We start from the raw sequence: 12262 nt of genomic DNA, 5'->3' as shown, positions 1-12262 counted from the left end.
ATTCATGTTGCTGCAAGTGGCAAAATGTTATTCTTTTTAAGTGGCTGGGTAGTATTCCATGCATATGTTTGCCACTTCTTCTTAATCCATTTATCTCTTGATAGGCACTTTGGTTGTTTCCATGTCTTGGCTATTGTGAGTAATGTTGCTATAAATGCTGGGGTGCATGTATCTTTTTGAATTCATGTTTTTGTTTTTGGGGATAAATACCCAGGAGTGGAATTGCTGGGTCATATGTTAATTCTGTTTTTAGCTTTTTGAGAGCCTCCCAACTATTTTCCACATTGGTTGCACCAATTTACCAAGAGTGGTATTTTTAAATTATAAAAGCAGCCTGTGTTCATATGAAACATTTGGGAAATAAGGGAGTCTCAAAGATAAGTTTTGGCTGTTGAGCAGGCCTCCTAGAGCTTTGATGGAATAAGAGGAGGTCCTGAAAACTGCCTGATGGCCTTCTCCAAGGTCCCATCTTTATATCTTCCACCCCATACCCCTCCAGAGGCTTTCTCCAGCCACCTGCCAGGGCCCAGGTCTCAAACAACACAGGAATCCTCTCCAATGCCATATACCCTTTGAATAAAATCTGTTTTACACTGCAGATTCCTAATCTGGACTCAGAGTTCAGGACTGTTAGAGACTCCTGTTATATTGGCTCAGAGATCAGTAAGAGGCCACAGAATAATGCATTAAGCTCATAGTCTTAAAGGAAAGTTTCTATTTGCCCTGGTGGATGCAGGTGATCACACGCTCTTCTTCCGACCTCTTGGGGATGCTGCGGTGCAATGAGGGTTGTCATGGGCGACGGGTGCCTCTTGGGGAAACTTCCAGAGACAAACAAGCAGGAAGTTCATATATTTGTGCAACCTGCTGGTCCTGTGAGTGGGTGCAGGTGTATAGAGATGCCAGCGGTCCTCAGGGTGGTCAGGCCTGGAGCAGCTGGAACCCGTGGTGGATGGCATCTGTGACCTGCCTCCTCTCTTTACCTGGCTTGTCTTGCAAATATCATTTTTTATGTGTGGTGTACTGTGACAAAGATTGAGAAGCCCTCTTCTGTGCAGCGGTTCTGAGTCTTGGTTCCACAGAAAGATGAAGGATTGCTTTAAGACACACTCCCAGCGGTCACTTGAATGAATCTTATAGACAGATTGGAATTTTGGAGGTTACACCTACCCAGCCAACCCCAAGTCCGTGCAAATTTCTCACAAATGCTCACCAGGGGGACTCTGTCCTTCCAGTGATGGGGCGCTCACTAGCTCATGAGCTCTAGACTTTAGAAAATCCTTCCTTTTATTATCCCAGAAACGACTTCCCTCTATATTCCACACATTGACCTGACTGTCCTGTGGATCACATGTAACAAGCTTTTATTGTGTCCTAGGTAACAGTCCTTCTGATATTGTCACTCCCCTCAGAGATTTTGGGTGTTTTATTAATAGCCTTTTTAAAGAGCAGTTTTACATTTTCTGACAAATTAAGCAGACAGTACAGAGTTCCCCTGTACCACTCCATACCCCATGTCTGTTCCCCTATTATTATCTTATATTCTTATAGTACGTAGTCACAACAGGGAGCCAATATTGATGCATTATTAACAAAACTCCATCCATACTTGGAGCAGATTTCCTTGTTTTTTTTTTTTTTTTTTACCTTACATCCTTGGTCTGTTGCAGGATCCCACCCAGGATATCACATTACATTTAGTTCCGTCTCCTTAAGATAACGATCAAGTGTCTTAACTTGGCTATTCAGTGCCTTCCACAGGCCACCCTCTGCTCCAGCTTAACCAGCGTGAGCCGTGAAGACCTTCAGAGCATGCCCAGATTCTGTTTTTTTCACCCAATGAGCATGTTCCATACCCTCCCTTCCAATGAAGGCTCAGGTCAAGCCACACCCCTTCCAAGAGCCACCTGCTGGATGGACATCTTCCTGGATGGACTGCATCCACAGCGGTCACTTTCTGCTTTGCTGTCCCTCACTGCCCATGCTTTTTGTTTGGCATTTGGTTTTGGTTGTGTTTTGTAATGTACTTTGAAAGATAGTTTTATTGGTTTGTTTTTCTCTGCGCTGGGTCTTCACTGCTGAACAGGCTTCTCTCTCGTTTCGGTGGGTGGCTTCTCATCGCAGTGGCTTCTCTTGTCGCAGAGCATGGGCTCTAAGGCACTCAGGCTTCAGTAGCTGCAGTTCCCAGGCTCTAGAGTGCTGGCTCAGTAGTTGTGGTGCTTGGGCTTAGTTGCTCTGAGGCATGTGGGATCTTCTTGCATCAGGGATTGAACTGTGTCTCCTGGGGAGGCAAGCAGATTCTTTACCACTGAGCCACAAGGAAAGCCCTTGTAATGTTCTTTTAATTTGTCCAGTCTTCTCCCCAGCTCATCCTCAAAGCCAACTGTCACCATTGTTGATGGCTAATCCCCACAAAGTTATTTGGTGAAAAGTTGGGACTCAGATTTGCAACTGCAGTTTTTGCTCAGATAGCATCATGGTCCATGCTTTATGTAGCCCCCACTTCTTTAGACTATGTCCCTTTTCTAGGAAATCAAGATGGACTGTTCTGAATAGTCCCATCAGGGACTTCCCTGGTGGTCCAGGGGTTGAACTCTGAACTCCCAATGCAGGATGCATTGGGTTCCATCCTTGGTCAGGGAACCAAGGTCCTGAATGCTGTACAGTGTGGCAAAAAGATAATAATAATAAATTAAACTGGGGACTCCTCTGATGGTCCAGTGGCTAAGACTCTGCACTTCCAATGCAGCAGGCAGAGGTTCAGTCTCTGGATGAGGAACTAAGATCCCACATGCTGTGCCAAATTGTTTTTTTAAAGTAGTCCTCATCATGACAAGTCTCTGGAGGGCTTAGCTGTGCTGGGTAATACTAAATTGAAGTATCATACCCAGTTTCTATTTCACTGTGGCCTGGATACCAAGTTTTATGGATGTGGGTCTGGCACAGGCTGTGTCTCAGTTTTGGACATCATGAGAAACACTGGGCTGGAAGAAGCATGAGCTGGAATCAAAATTGCTGGGAGAAATATCAATAACCTCAGATATGCAGATGACACCACCCTTATGGCAGAAAAGTGAAGAGGAACTAAAAAGTCTCTTGATGAAAGTGAAAGCAGAGAGTGAAAAAGTTGGCTTAAAGCTCAACATTCAGAAAATGAAGATTATGGCATCTGGTCCCATCACTTCATGGGAAATAGTGGAAACAGTGTCAGACTTTATTTTGGGGGGCTCCAAAATCACTGCAGATGGTGACTGCAGCCATGAAATTAAAAGACGCTTACTCCTTGGAAGGAAAGTTATGACCAACCTAGATAGCATATTCAAAAGCAGAGATATTACTTTGTCAACAAAGGTCCGTCTAGTCAAGGCTATGGTTTTTCCAGTGGTCACGTATGGATGTGAGAGTTGGACTGTGAAGAAAGCTGAGCGCTGAAGAATGCTTTTGAACTGTGGTGTTGGAGAAGACTCTTGAGAGCCCCTTGGACTGCAAGGAGATCCAACCAGTCCATCCTAAAGGAGATCAGTCTTGGATGTTCATTGGAGGGACTGATGCTGAAGCTGAAACTTTAATACTTTGGCCACCTCATGTGAAGAGTTGACTCATTGGAAAAGACTCTGATGCTGGGAGGGATTGGAGGCAGGAGGAGAAGGGGATGACCGAGGATGAGATGCCTGGATGGCATCACCAACTCGATGGACATGAGTTTGGGTGAACTCCGGGAGTTGGTGATGGACAGGGAGGCCTGGTGTGCTGTGATTCATGGAGTTGCAAAGAGTCAGACATGACTGAGCAACTGAACTGAACTGAACTGAATAAAGAGCTGGAAACAGAAGCCGTGGGCTTAAAAAGCAGGACCCAGATTCAAGCTGTAATGTGTCTTTGCTAAACCTGAGTTGTTTTGGTGCCGCTGTCATGCTTTTTGCCACATCTACGTCCTCACACTCCCTTTTTCACTTAAATGTTAGTTCTGTCCTATATAATAACAACCACCAAATCACAGGTTTAATGTGCTATAGTTTTTTAAATGAATATTAAAGTAAATGCATAACCTTTAGGTAACTGAGATCTGTTATTCTGGGCTTCCCTAGTGGCTCAGTGGTAAAAGAATCTGCCTGCCAATGCAGAAGACATGGGTTGAAGCCCTGAGCCAGGAAGACCCCCTGAAGAAGGAAATGGCAATCCACTCCAGTATTCTTGCCTGGGAAATCCCATAGACAGTGGAGCCTAGTGGGCTATAGTTCATGGGGTCACAGGGTCAGACACGACTTAATAACTAAAAAAACAAAAATGTGTTATGCCACACCCCTGCGCTGTGAGCTCACTGCCCTTTAGTGGGTCACAGCTCTGCTATTTGGTCTTTCCCACCCCACCTCTTTCTAGAGGTGAAGTACACTCTGATCAGGTCATTGGTGTCCAGACTCCTATATTCTGGTAGATTCTGCTAAGGTGAAGAGAAATGGCAACCCACTCCAGTATTCTTGCCTGGGGAATCCCATGGACGGAGGAGCTTGGTGGGCTACCGTCCACGGGTCGCAAAGAGTCGGACACGACTGAGCGACTTCACTTTCACTTTCACTCTGCTAAGGTACCTTCAGAGCCACTCTGAGGGTAAAAGAGGTTCTGGGCAAGATCATAGACAATTTTCTTCTCTTTAGAAAGAGCAGCTCTGCTTTTATGTCCTCCCATGTCCAAGGCACCTGGTTAAGATTTTATTTGAAGCAAGCATTCTGTGAAATTTTTTAAAGTGTGAAAACTCTTGGGCAAGTCAATTCAGGGTGAGCACTGGTGGAAAGATCATTTGTTTGGGTATTTGTTCATTCACTCATTCATTCTGTTCTTTGAGCCTCTCTCAGCTCTTCCCAGCTTGGGGGTCAGGAGAGCTGGCTTTGTCTGTATTCCATTTATTGTAATGAAGCAAAATAAGCACTGGGCACTGACGATGACACAAAGTCACATGTTATTCCAATTCTCTCTCACTGGGTCCAGGTTGAGAGTAAGCCTTTGCTTCAAATCCAGAAACCACCTTTCAAGGTCAAGAACTTCAGGGTGACCCAATTCTTGAATCAGGTAGGAAGTGATGCTTCAGGTCTTTTCCCTAGCAGAGGATGAGGAGAGGTGGGTGGCGGGGGATGGCCTTTAACAGGCATTTTTGGACCACTCAGCATAGCATGGTGAACACACTCTACCCGCATCACCACACCCCATCTCTGCCCAATTTTAAATGTTGCTTCACTGACAGACTGTGTGCGTGCATGCTCAGTCACCTCAGTTGTGTCTGACTCTCTGCGCCTCTATGGACTGTAGCCCACCAGGTCTTCTGTCCATGGGATTCTCCAGGCAGAAAGACTGGAGTGGGTTGCCATGGCCTCCTCCAGGGGATCTTCCCAACCTAGGGATTGAACCTGCGTCTCTTGTGTCTTCTCTGTTGGCAGGCAGTTTCTTTACCACTAGCGCCACCTGGGAAGCTCCAACATCAGACTACCTCTCTCCTAATGAATCAGTCAATGCTGGGGAGAGCAGGGATCCAGGTGGACAGGTCAAGTCAGTAGTGTAGAGGAGCTGGAGGACTTCCTTGGGGGTCCAGTGGCTAAGACTCTGAGCTTTCAATACAGGAGACCCAGGTTTGATCCCTGGTCAGGGAACTAAGATCCCACATGCTGCCTGGCATGGCCATAAGAAGTATATATATTTGTTAGAGGAGTTGGGCACTTGTACTGCCCCGAGGAAGGTTTGTATTGTACAGCAGGAAGAACTTTCCCTGGTCAGGGCGGTGAGATCTTGACATGATAATAATAATGGCTAATGTGTCTGGAATATTCTACATAGATTGTTTGGTTTATCTCACAGAAGCCTTGTGAAGTAAGTCCCAGTTTTATCCCCATGGCAGTGCTGAGATAGTTGAAGCTTGCAGAAGGGGTCAGTGTGACTGTCCAGGGTCTGCAGCTCGAAGGTGTAGGAGCAGGGCTTTGAACCCAGAGCCCATCTGCAGGACCACTCCACTTTTCTCTCCAAGAGCTTCAAAGGCAGATTTTGCCTCGGATTTGGCTCGTTCTTGCTCTGGGGAGGGTGCTTGGAACAGGGGGTCCCCCAAGGTTTCTGTAACTTACCAGCTTCTCCTGTAGAACACTAACACCAGCTTCACGTCACTGCCTTTCGTGGACACCAAGGGGAAGAAGACCATGGTGAACCTCCCACACATCGGCAGTAAACTCCCACTAAAGCAGCCCTTGCTGTATCAGGTGAGTTGGGAGCGGTGGGTGTGGCCTGGGGCAGGCAGGTGAAAAGACCTTTCTGCTTTCAGTCCGAGTTCAGAGAGGTCTAGGATGGAGGGAAAAGACCATCTTGAGCTGAAGAGTTGGGTTCCGGTCCTGTTCACCTTCTTTACAATGAATGTGTCCGACCCTTTGTGGCCCCATGGACTGTACTCCGCCAGGCTCCTCTGTTCATGGGATTCTTCAGGCAGGAATACTTGAGCGGGTTGCCTGGCCTCCTCCAGGGGATCTTCCTGACCCAGGGATCTAACCCCCATCTCCTGAGTCTCCTGCATTGCAGTCAGATTCTTTACCACTGTGCCACCTGGGAAACTCCCATACTACACTTGATCTTAGCCAAAAGGCTGAGAAGTGATGAATGTAATGTTTATAATGAATGTAAACTTGAACAGTAAGTCGTTGACTTTCTGTATTAAACAGACTCATGGCAGGACTGACAAGAGGATTCACTGAAAAGTGAAGTGTCGAGTGTATTAATGGCAGAAGCATGTATAAACAGCACAAAATGTTGGTTTTCCTTCCGTGTCCCCTAATTGTTTTGTGTAAGGACCAAATGAGATCACGTGAGGAAGTGCCGAGTTAAAGAGCTGTTATACGCACCAATGTTCAAGTGTTTGTGCCCTTGGGCAGGTCACTGTATCTAGTTAGGAACTGACCTTCTCCAGGTCAGTAGGAAAGAACCATTCCCATCCTTCCTGCAGGAAGATGTCCCTGGAGTTGTCCGCTGCAAACTGTAATGTACAGGAGTTTCACGGGGAATATGGAGAGTCAGATGGGTCCTTCCTTGGAGAGAAAGATGGTGGAAACCTACTGTCACTTCTTTTTAATTAATTTATTTTTTGGTTGTGCTGGGTTTTCGATGCTGTGCAAGGGCTTTTTTCAGTTGTGGCAAGCTGGGGCTGCTCTTCCTTGTGGGGCTCCGTCTTCTCGTTGTGGTGGCTTCTTCTGTCGCAAGGCACAGGCTCTGAGTGCACTGGCGTCAGCAGCCGTGGCTTCAGGGCTATAGAGCACAGGCTCTGCGGCACATGGGACCTTCCCAGATTAGGGATCGAACCCTCATCCCCTGCGTTGGCAGGCAGATTCTTAACCGCTGGACCACCAGGCAAGTCCCCCTACTGTCTTGCAATCACCATTTTTCTCCCTGGAGAGAAAAAAACAGAGTCTGGCTAGCTAGGGCTATTCTTGGTCAGGACCATAGTTTAGGACACCCAGAAGTGGCCCAGAGAGTCCTTGATTGCGAGTGTCTTTCCCTGAACAGGAGAGTCCAGCTCACCATCAGAAGTCTTCTGAGCTCAAGCCTTCTGAGACGGTCTTCCCTTTGAACGTGAAAAGCCAAGACGCCAAAGCAGAGGAGAAGCCGCTGAAGAAGCACAAACACAAGGTGCCTCTGACAGCGGCAGGTGTGGCTCTGGGGCAGCGGCGGGCTGGGGCGGGGTGATCACGACGTCCGGCTGGGCCTTGTCACTTACTGTGCTGGCACTGGGTTGGCCAGAGAATTAGGTTGGGTTTTCCTCTATGAGGTTATGGAAAAACACCAACTTTTTTGCCAACTGAATACATCAGGGCAGTCTGAGCGAGGGTTGGAAAAGAATTTTCAGACACAGAGCATTTCAGAAGGGGGCGAGTTTATTAAGAACAAAGAGCAGAGATAACTTGGGCGCGTCATATATAGGCCCGGTCTCACACACATCTTCATTTCCTCGTGAAGTTCCTTCTCTGACTCTACAGCAGTTCGTCAAAGAACGTGATGTCCCCCCACCTCATCCCTCATCCTGGTTCACCTGCTCTTAACACTGTTTCTCTCTCTTTTTTAATATGACACAATTTAATGCCACCAAATTGCTTTGTTTTAATATGAAATAGTCATATATTTTTTCTTCCAAACATTCTGTAATTACACATTTGATTTCATATTGATCCAAGATTTAGGGGAGAGAGTTTGTTTCCAAGTGGCTGTATTTTTGTATTGCTTTGCATCATTGTAGCTGATGCTTCAGCTCTTGTTGGTTTTACCTAATATCTGCTTTGGGATCAGTTGGCATATGGAATCTGAATTCTGTCACCAGGGATTGAACCCCATCCCCCCTGCAATGGAAGCATGCCAGGGAAGCCCCTCACAGTCTCTCTTAAAGCTTGAATCCCACCCTGTCTGCCCCAGACCAGACACCGGCCCCCGATGCAGTGTGGCCAGTATAGCAGATAAGATACAACAGATATCCCTTCCCAGACTGAGACCTCCTGGCTCTCTGCAGATTTGAGCAGGAAGACCTCCTGGACTTGAAAGTCGAATTTATGCCATCTGCCTGCTCCCTAGAAGGCATAGTAGTTTGCGAACTCTCTCAGGATAGACTTGGTGTGGCCCAATGCCAGATGAACTTGGGTGATTTCTGCCTTAACTATACACTTCTGTTGACACAGTGCTGACTCCTGGAATCTTCTACCCACGCTGCTGCACCCACAGCTCTTTGGGGACTAAATCTTCCCTCTGCTTCCTTATTTGTTTAAGTGTTTATTGAATGTGTTACAATATTGCTTCTGTTTTATGTTCTGGGTTTTTTTTTGGCTGTGAGGCATGTGGAATCTTAGCTGCCTGATCAGGGATAGAACCTGCACCCCAGCACTGGAAGGTGAAGTCTTAACTGCTGGACCACCAGGGAAATCCCCCTCCCTACCCTTCTGGTGTGTTTTCTTCCTGGTTGGTTGAAATCATTACCACACTTTGACACATCCATCCTTGTTCCGCTTAGATCCTGTGAGATCCAGGATGTACGGTCCTTAGTGAGGTTCTTAGCCACCTTGTTGAGGAAAGAGCCATCTGGCTCATGAATAGGAAAGGATGCTCTAGTCTAAACCTGGGCACATCCTCACATCACCGCATCTTAACTAACATCTGCAGTATTTTTCACACAGAGGCCCTAAAGTTTTTTAAGAAGCAGCTGTCTTCTTATGAGCAAAGCGAGATCCTGGGCTACACAGAACTGTGGTTCTTGGGTCTGGAAGCTGAGAAACTCCACATGGCTCCGGAAAAATTCAGCAAGACAAGTTTCGATGATGAACACGGCTCCTACATGAAGGTGATGGGGCAGGGGTTTGTGGAAACTGGCTTTGGGGTTTGGGGCTTAGGGACAAGAGATAGTCTGGAAAGGAAAAGAGCGTGCGGTATATTACAGCATTTGGTGCCAGTGTATCTGAAATTCTGGGTGTCCTGAAGGATTCTGTTTGGTGCTAAAATCAAAGAAATACCAGGTATAAAAACGGGGAGAAACATGCAGTTAGTACACAAAGCATTCTGTTCACAGAATGTTGATTTTCAAGAGTATTAGAGGTGACAGGTTTGCATCCTGGATGAATTCTCCCTCTCCCAGGTTCCTCTCCAGTGCCACCTGGACCCATAGGGAAGGCCAGACCATGGACTAAAATGCAATCTTTCTAAGATTCCCTTTTTTTGTTTGTTTCCTCCATACAAGTCCATGCACCTTTTTCTGTTTTATAATGGAGGTCATTTCCTGCAAACAGACAAAAAACATTTTCCCACTGTCCCCTCGTGCACAGTGCTCCCTTCAGTTTCCAAAAGGTGCGGGAAACTTCTCCCTGTCTCTGTGCCTGGGGTTGCTGCCTCTTCCCCAGTCTGCAGGGGGCGTGTGGAGGCTACAAGATGTTCCTCTCTGCCTTGAGGATGTCCAGATGGGTAATGCTTAGTCCGCTAGCCCAGCAGACTGCTGGGAAATTCCTCCTCCAGACACTTCCTCTTAGATTAGGAGACACAATTGGTCTTTGATGACTTTATAAAAGAAGTGGATTTTCTTAATCGAATTCAGGGCTGTGTTTCCCAAGCTTTCTGGTGTGCACAGATCACCTGGAAGTCTCATTACCAATGAAAAGTCCTAGCCAGCAGGTCTGGGGTGGAGCCTGAGACTTCACCTTTCTAAAAACCTTCCGGGGGATGCCCACGTGGCTGGGCCTTGGACCAGACCTTGAGAAGCAAGGATTTAGAGTTTCTGGCACGCATCTGTCTAGAGCAGGGGTCCCCAACCTCCAGGATCTAATTAATGCCTGATGATCTGAGGTGGAGCTGATGTAATAATAATAGAAGTAAAGTGCACAACAAATGTAACGCACTTGAATCATCCCCAAACCATCTCCCCCCACCTCGGTCTGTGGAAAACTATCTTCCATGAGACCGATCCCTGGTGCCAGAAAGGTTGGGGACTACTGGTCTAGAGCTCTGGTTCTCAGCATTTTTAGGTGAAGGATCTCTTTGGAAATCTGATAAAAGTTATAAAATCATTATCCCAGAAGAGACTGTACATACACAAAATTTCAAGGGCAGGGATTATTCATGGGCCATTGGTTAAGAACCTCTGCTCTAAACCTTACCTTCAGTTCAGCCAGAGGCTGTCAACTTCTCCTTCCTCTCACCTCCCTCCCACCAGGTTCTAGAGTCTCTGAGAAGTTCCCCAGGGATGTTAATTCACTGCAACCTAGTTCCTCCATCTCAACTCTTAGAGGACCACGGGGCAGAGGAAGGATGTTTGCTTTCTGTATGCTCAGAATCTCCATCCTCTTTGTGTTTCAGCAAATGCACAGTATGCAGTGCACAGAGCTACATCCCCAACACAGCTGTACTTCCACATTTATTTTGTCAGCAAGTGTTCATGGAACACCTATTTACTGAGAGCCTATTGTATGCTTGGGCACCTGCTGGACTCCTGAAATACAGAGGGAGCTATCAGAAATGAATAGGACCTGGCCCTTGGCCTCAAGTCCATACAATCAGTGTGAATGATGACATGCAAGTGAATAGTTATGACACCGCCACACTGATGATATGTGCAAAAAATGCACAAACGCCAAGTGACCTGGAAACCACGGTTTCCTCCCTCACCCCTGCTTGACTTCTGCAGGTCCTGCACGACCACATCGCCTACCGCTATGAGGTTCTGGAGATAATTGGAAAAGGGTCCTTTGGACAGGTGGCCAAGTGCTTGGATCATAAAAACAATGAATTGGTGGCCTTGAAAATCATCAGGAACAAAACGAGGTGTGGCTTGGTAGAAGGCATCAGCTGTGGAGGAAGGGCTACGTGATTTTGGCCCCTTCTGTTTTTAAATTTTATTTTTAATTAACTGTTGTGTACGTTTCTGCGATACAGCAGTGTGAATCGCCCAGAAGTATACATATGTCCCCTCCCTCTTGAACCTGCCTCCCACTCCCCAGCCCATCCCACCCCTCCAGGTTGTCACAGAGCGCCAAGCTGAGCTCTTTCTGTTATATAGCAACTTCCCACTAGCTATCTGTTTTACATATGGTAATGTGTGTTTCAATGCTACTCTCTCAATTCGCCCCACCCTCTCCTTCTCCCGCTGTATCCACAAGTCTGTACTCTACGTCTGCGTCTCTATCACTACCCTGCAAATAGGTTCCTCAGTATAATTTTTCTAGATTGCATATATACGTGTTAATATACAATACTTGTTTTCCTCTTTCTGGCTTTCTTCACTCTGTGTGACATCAGCTGCTCCTTGATGCCAGCCCTTCCTGTTTCTGCTTTTTTCTCGGCTTTTCCTTTTCTTTCCCTCTTTCCCTCTCTACCTGTTGGATTCCATGACGGCGCAGAGAGGAGGCAAGAGTCTAGAGTGTTTAGCACCTCCTGTCCTGTGCGCATGATGGGGAGGACTGAGAAGGGGGCCACCTGCTGTAGCTGATGCGACAGCGTGTCTCCTCTCCCCACCCCCACCCTCCCCACCGCTCCCCAACTTCTCCAGATTTCACCACCAGGCCCTGGTGGAGCTGAAGATCCTGGAAGCTCTCAGACGGAAGGACAAAGACAACACCTACAACGTGGTGCACATGAAGGACTTTTTCTACTTCCGCAATCACCTCTGCATCACCTTTGAACTCCTGGGGTCAGCTGCTTCCTCTCTTTAGTTCACTTTGTGTTGATAAGTTGCGTAAGTGACCAAAGGGAGCCTTGGAGGTCAGAGCACTAG

The 12262-nt window shown here is 47.0% G+C and overlaps 1 protein-coding gene across 1 annotated transcript in view; it reads left to right on the top strand.

Moving 5' to 3' along the window:
- Positions 1–12262, top strand: part of DYRK4 (dual specificity tyrosine phosphorylation regulated kinase 4) — a 48286-nt gene that overhangs the window by 15251 nt on the left and 20773 nt on the right. The window contains exons 3-8 of the mRNA XM_069586514.1: positions 4987–5067; positions 6123–6239; positions 7531–7672; positions 9183–9346; positions 11177–11313; positions 12038–12178. Coding sequence (XP_069442615.1) covers positions 4987–5067; positions 6123–6239; positions 7531–7672; positions 9183–9346; positions 11177–11313; positions 12038–12178 — 782 coding nt within the window. The remainder of the gene's footprint in view (positions 1–4986; positions 5068–6122; positions 6240–7530; positions 7673–9182; positions 9347–11176; positions 11314–12037; positions 12179–12262) is intronic.

This window comes from Ovis canadensis, chromosome 3 (assembly GCF_042477335.2).
Source record: "Ovis canadensis isolate MfBH-ARS-UI-01 breed Bighorn chromosome 3, ARS-UI_OviCan_v2, whole genome shotgun sequence".
Classification (NCBI taxonomy): domain Eukaryota; kingdom Metazoa; phylum Chordata; class Mammalia; order Artiodactyla; family Bovidae; genus Ovis; species Ovis canadensis.
This window is presented reverse-complemented; position numbering and strand designations above follow the sequence as displayed.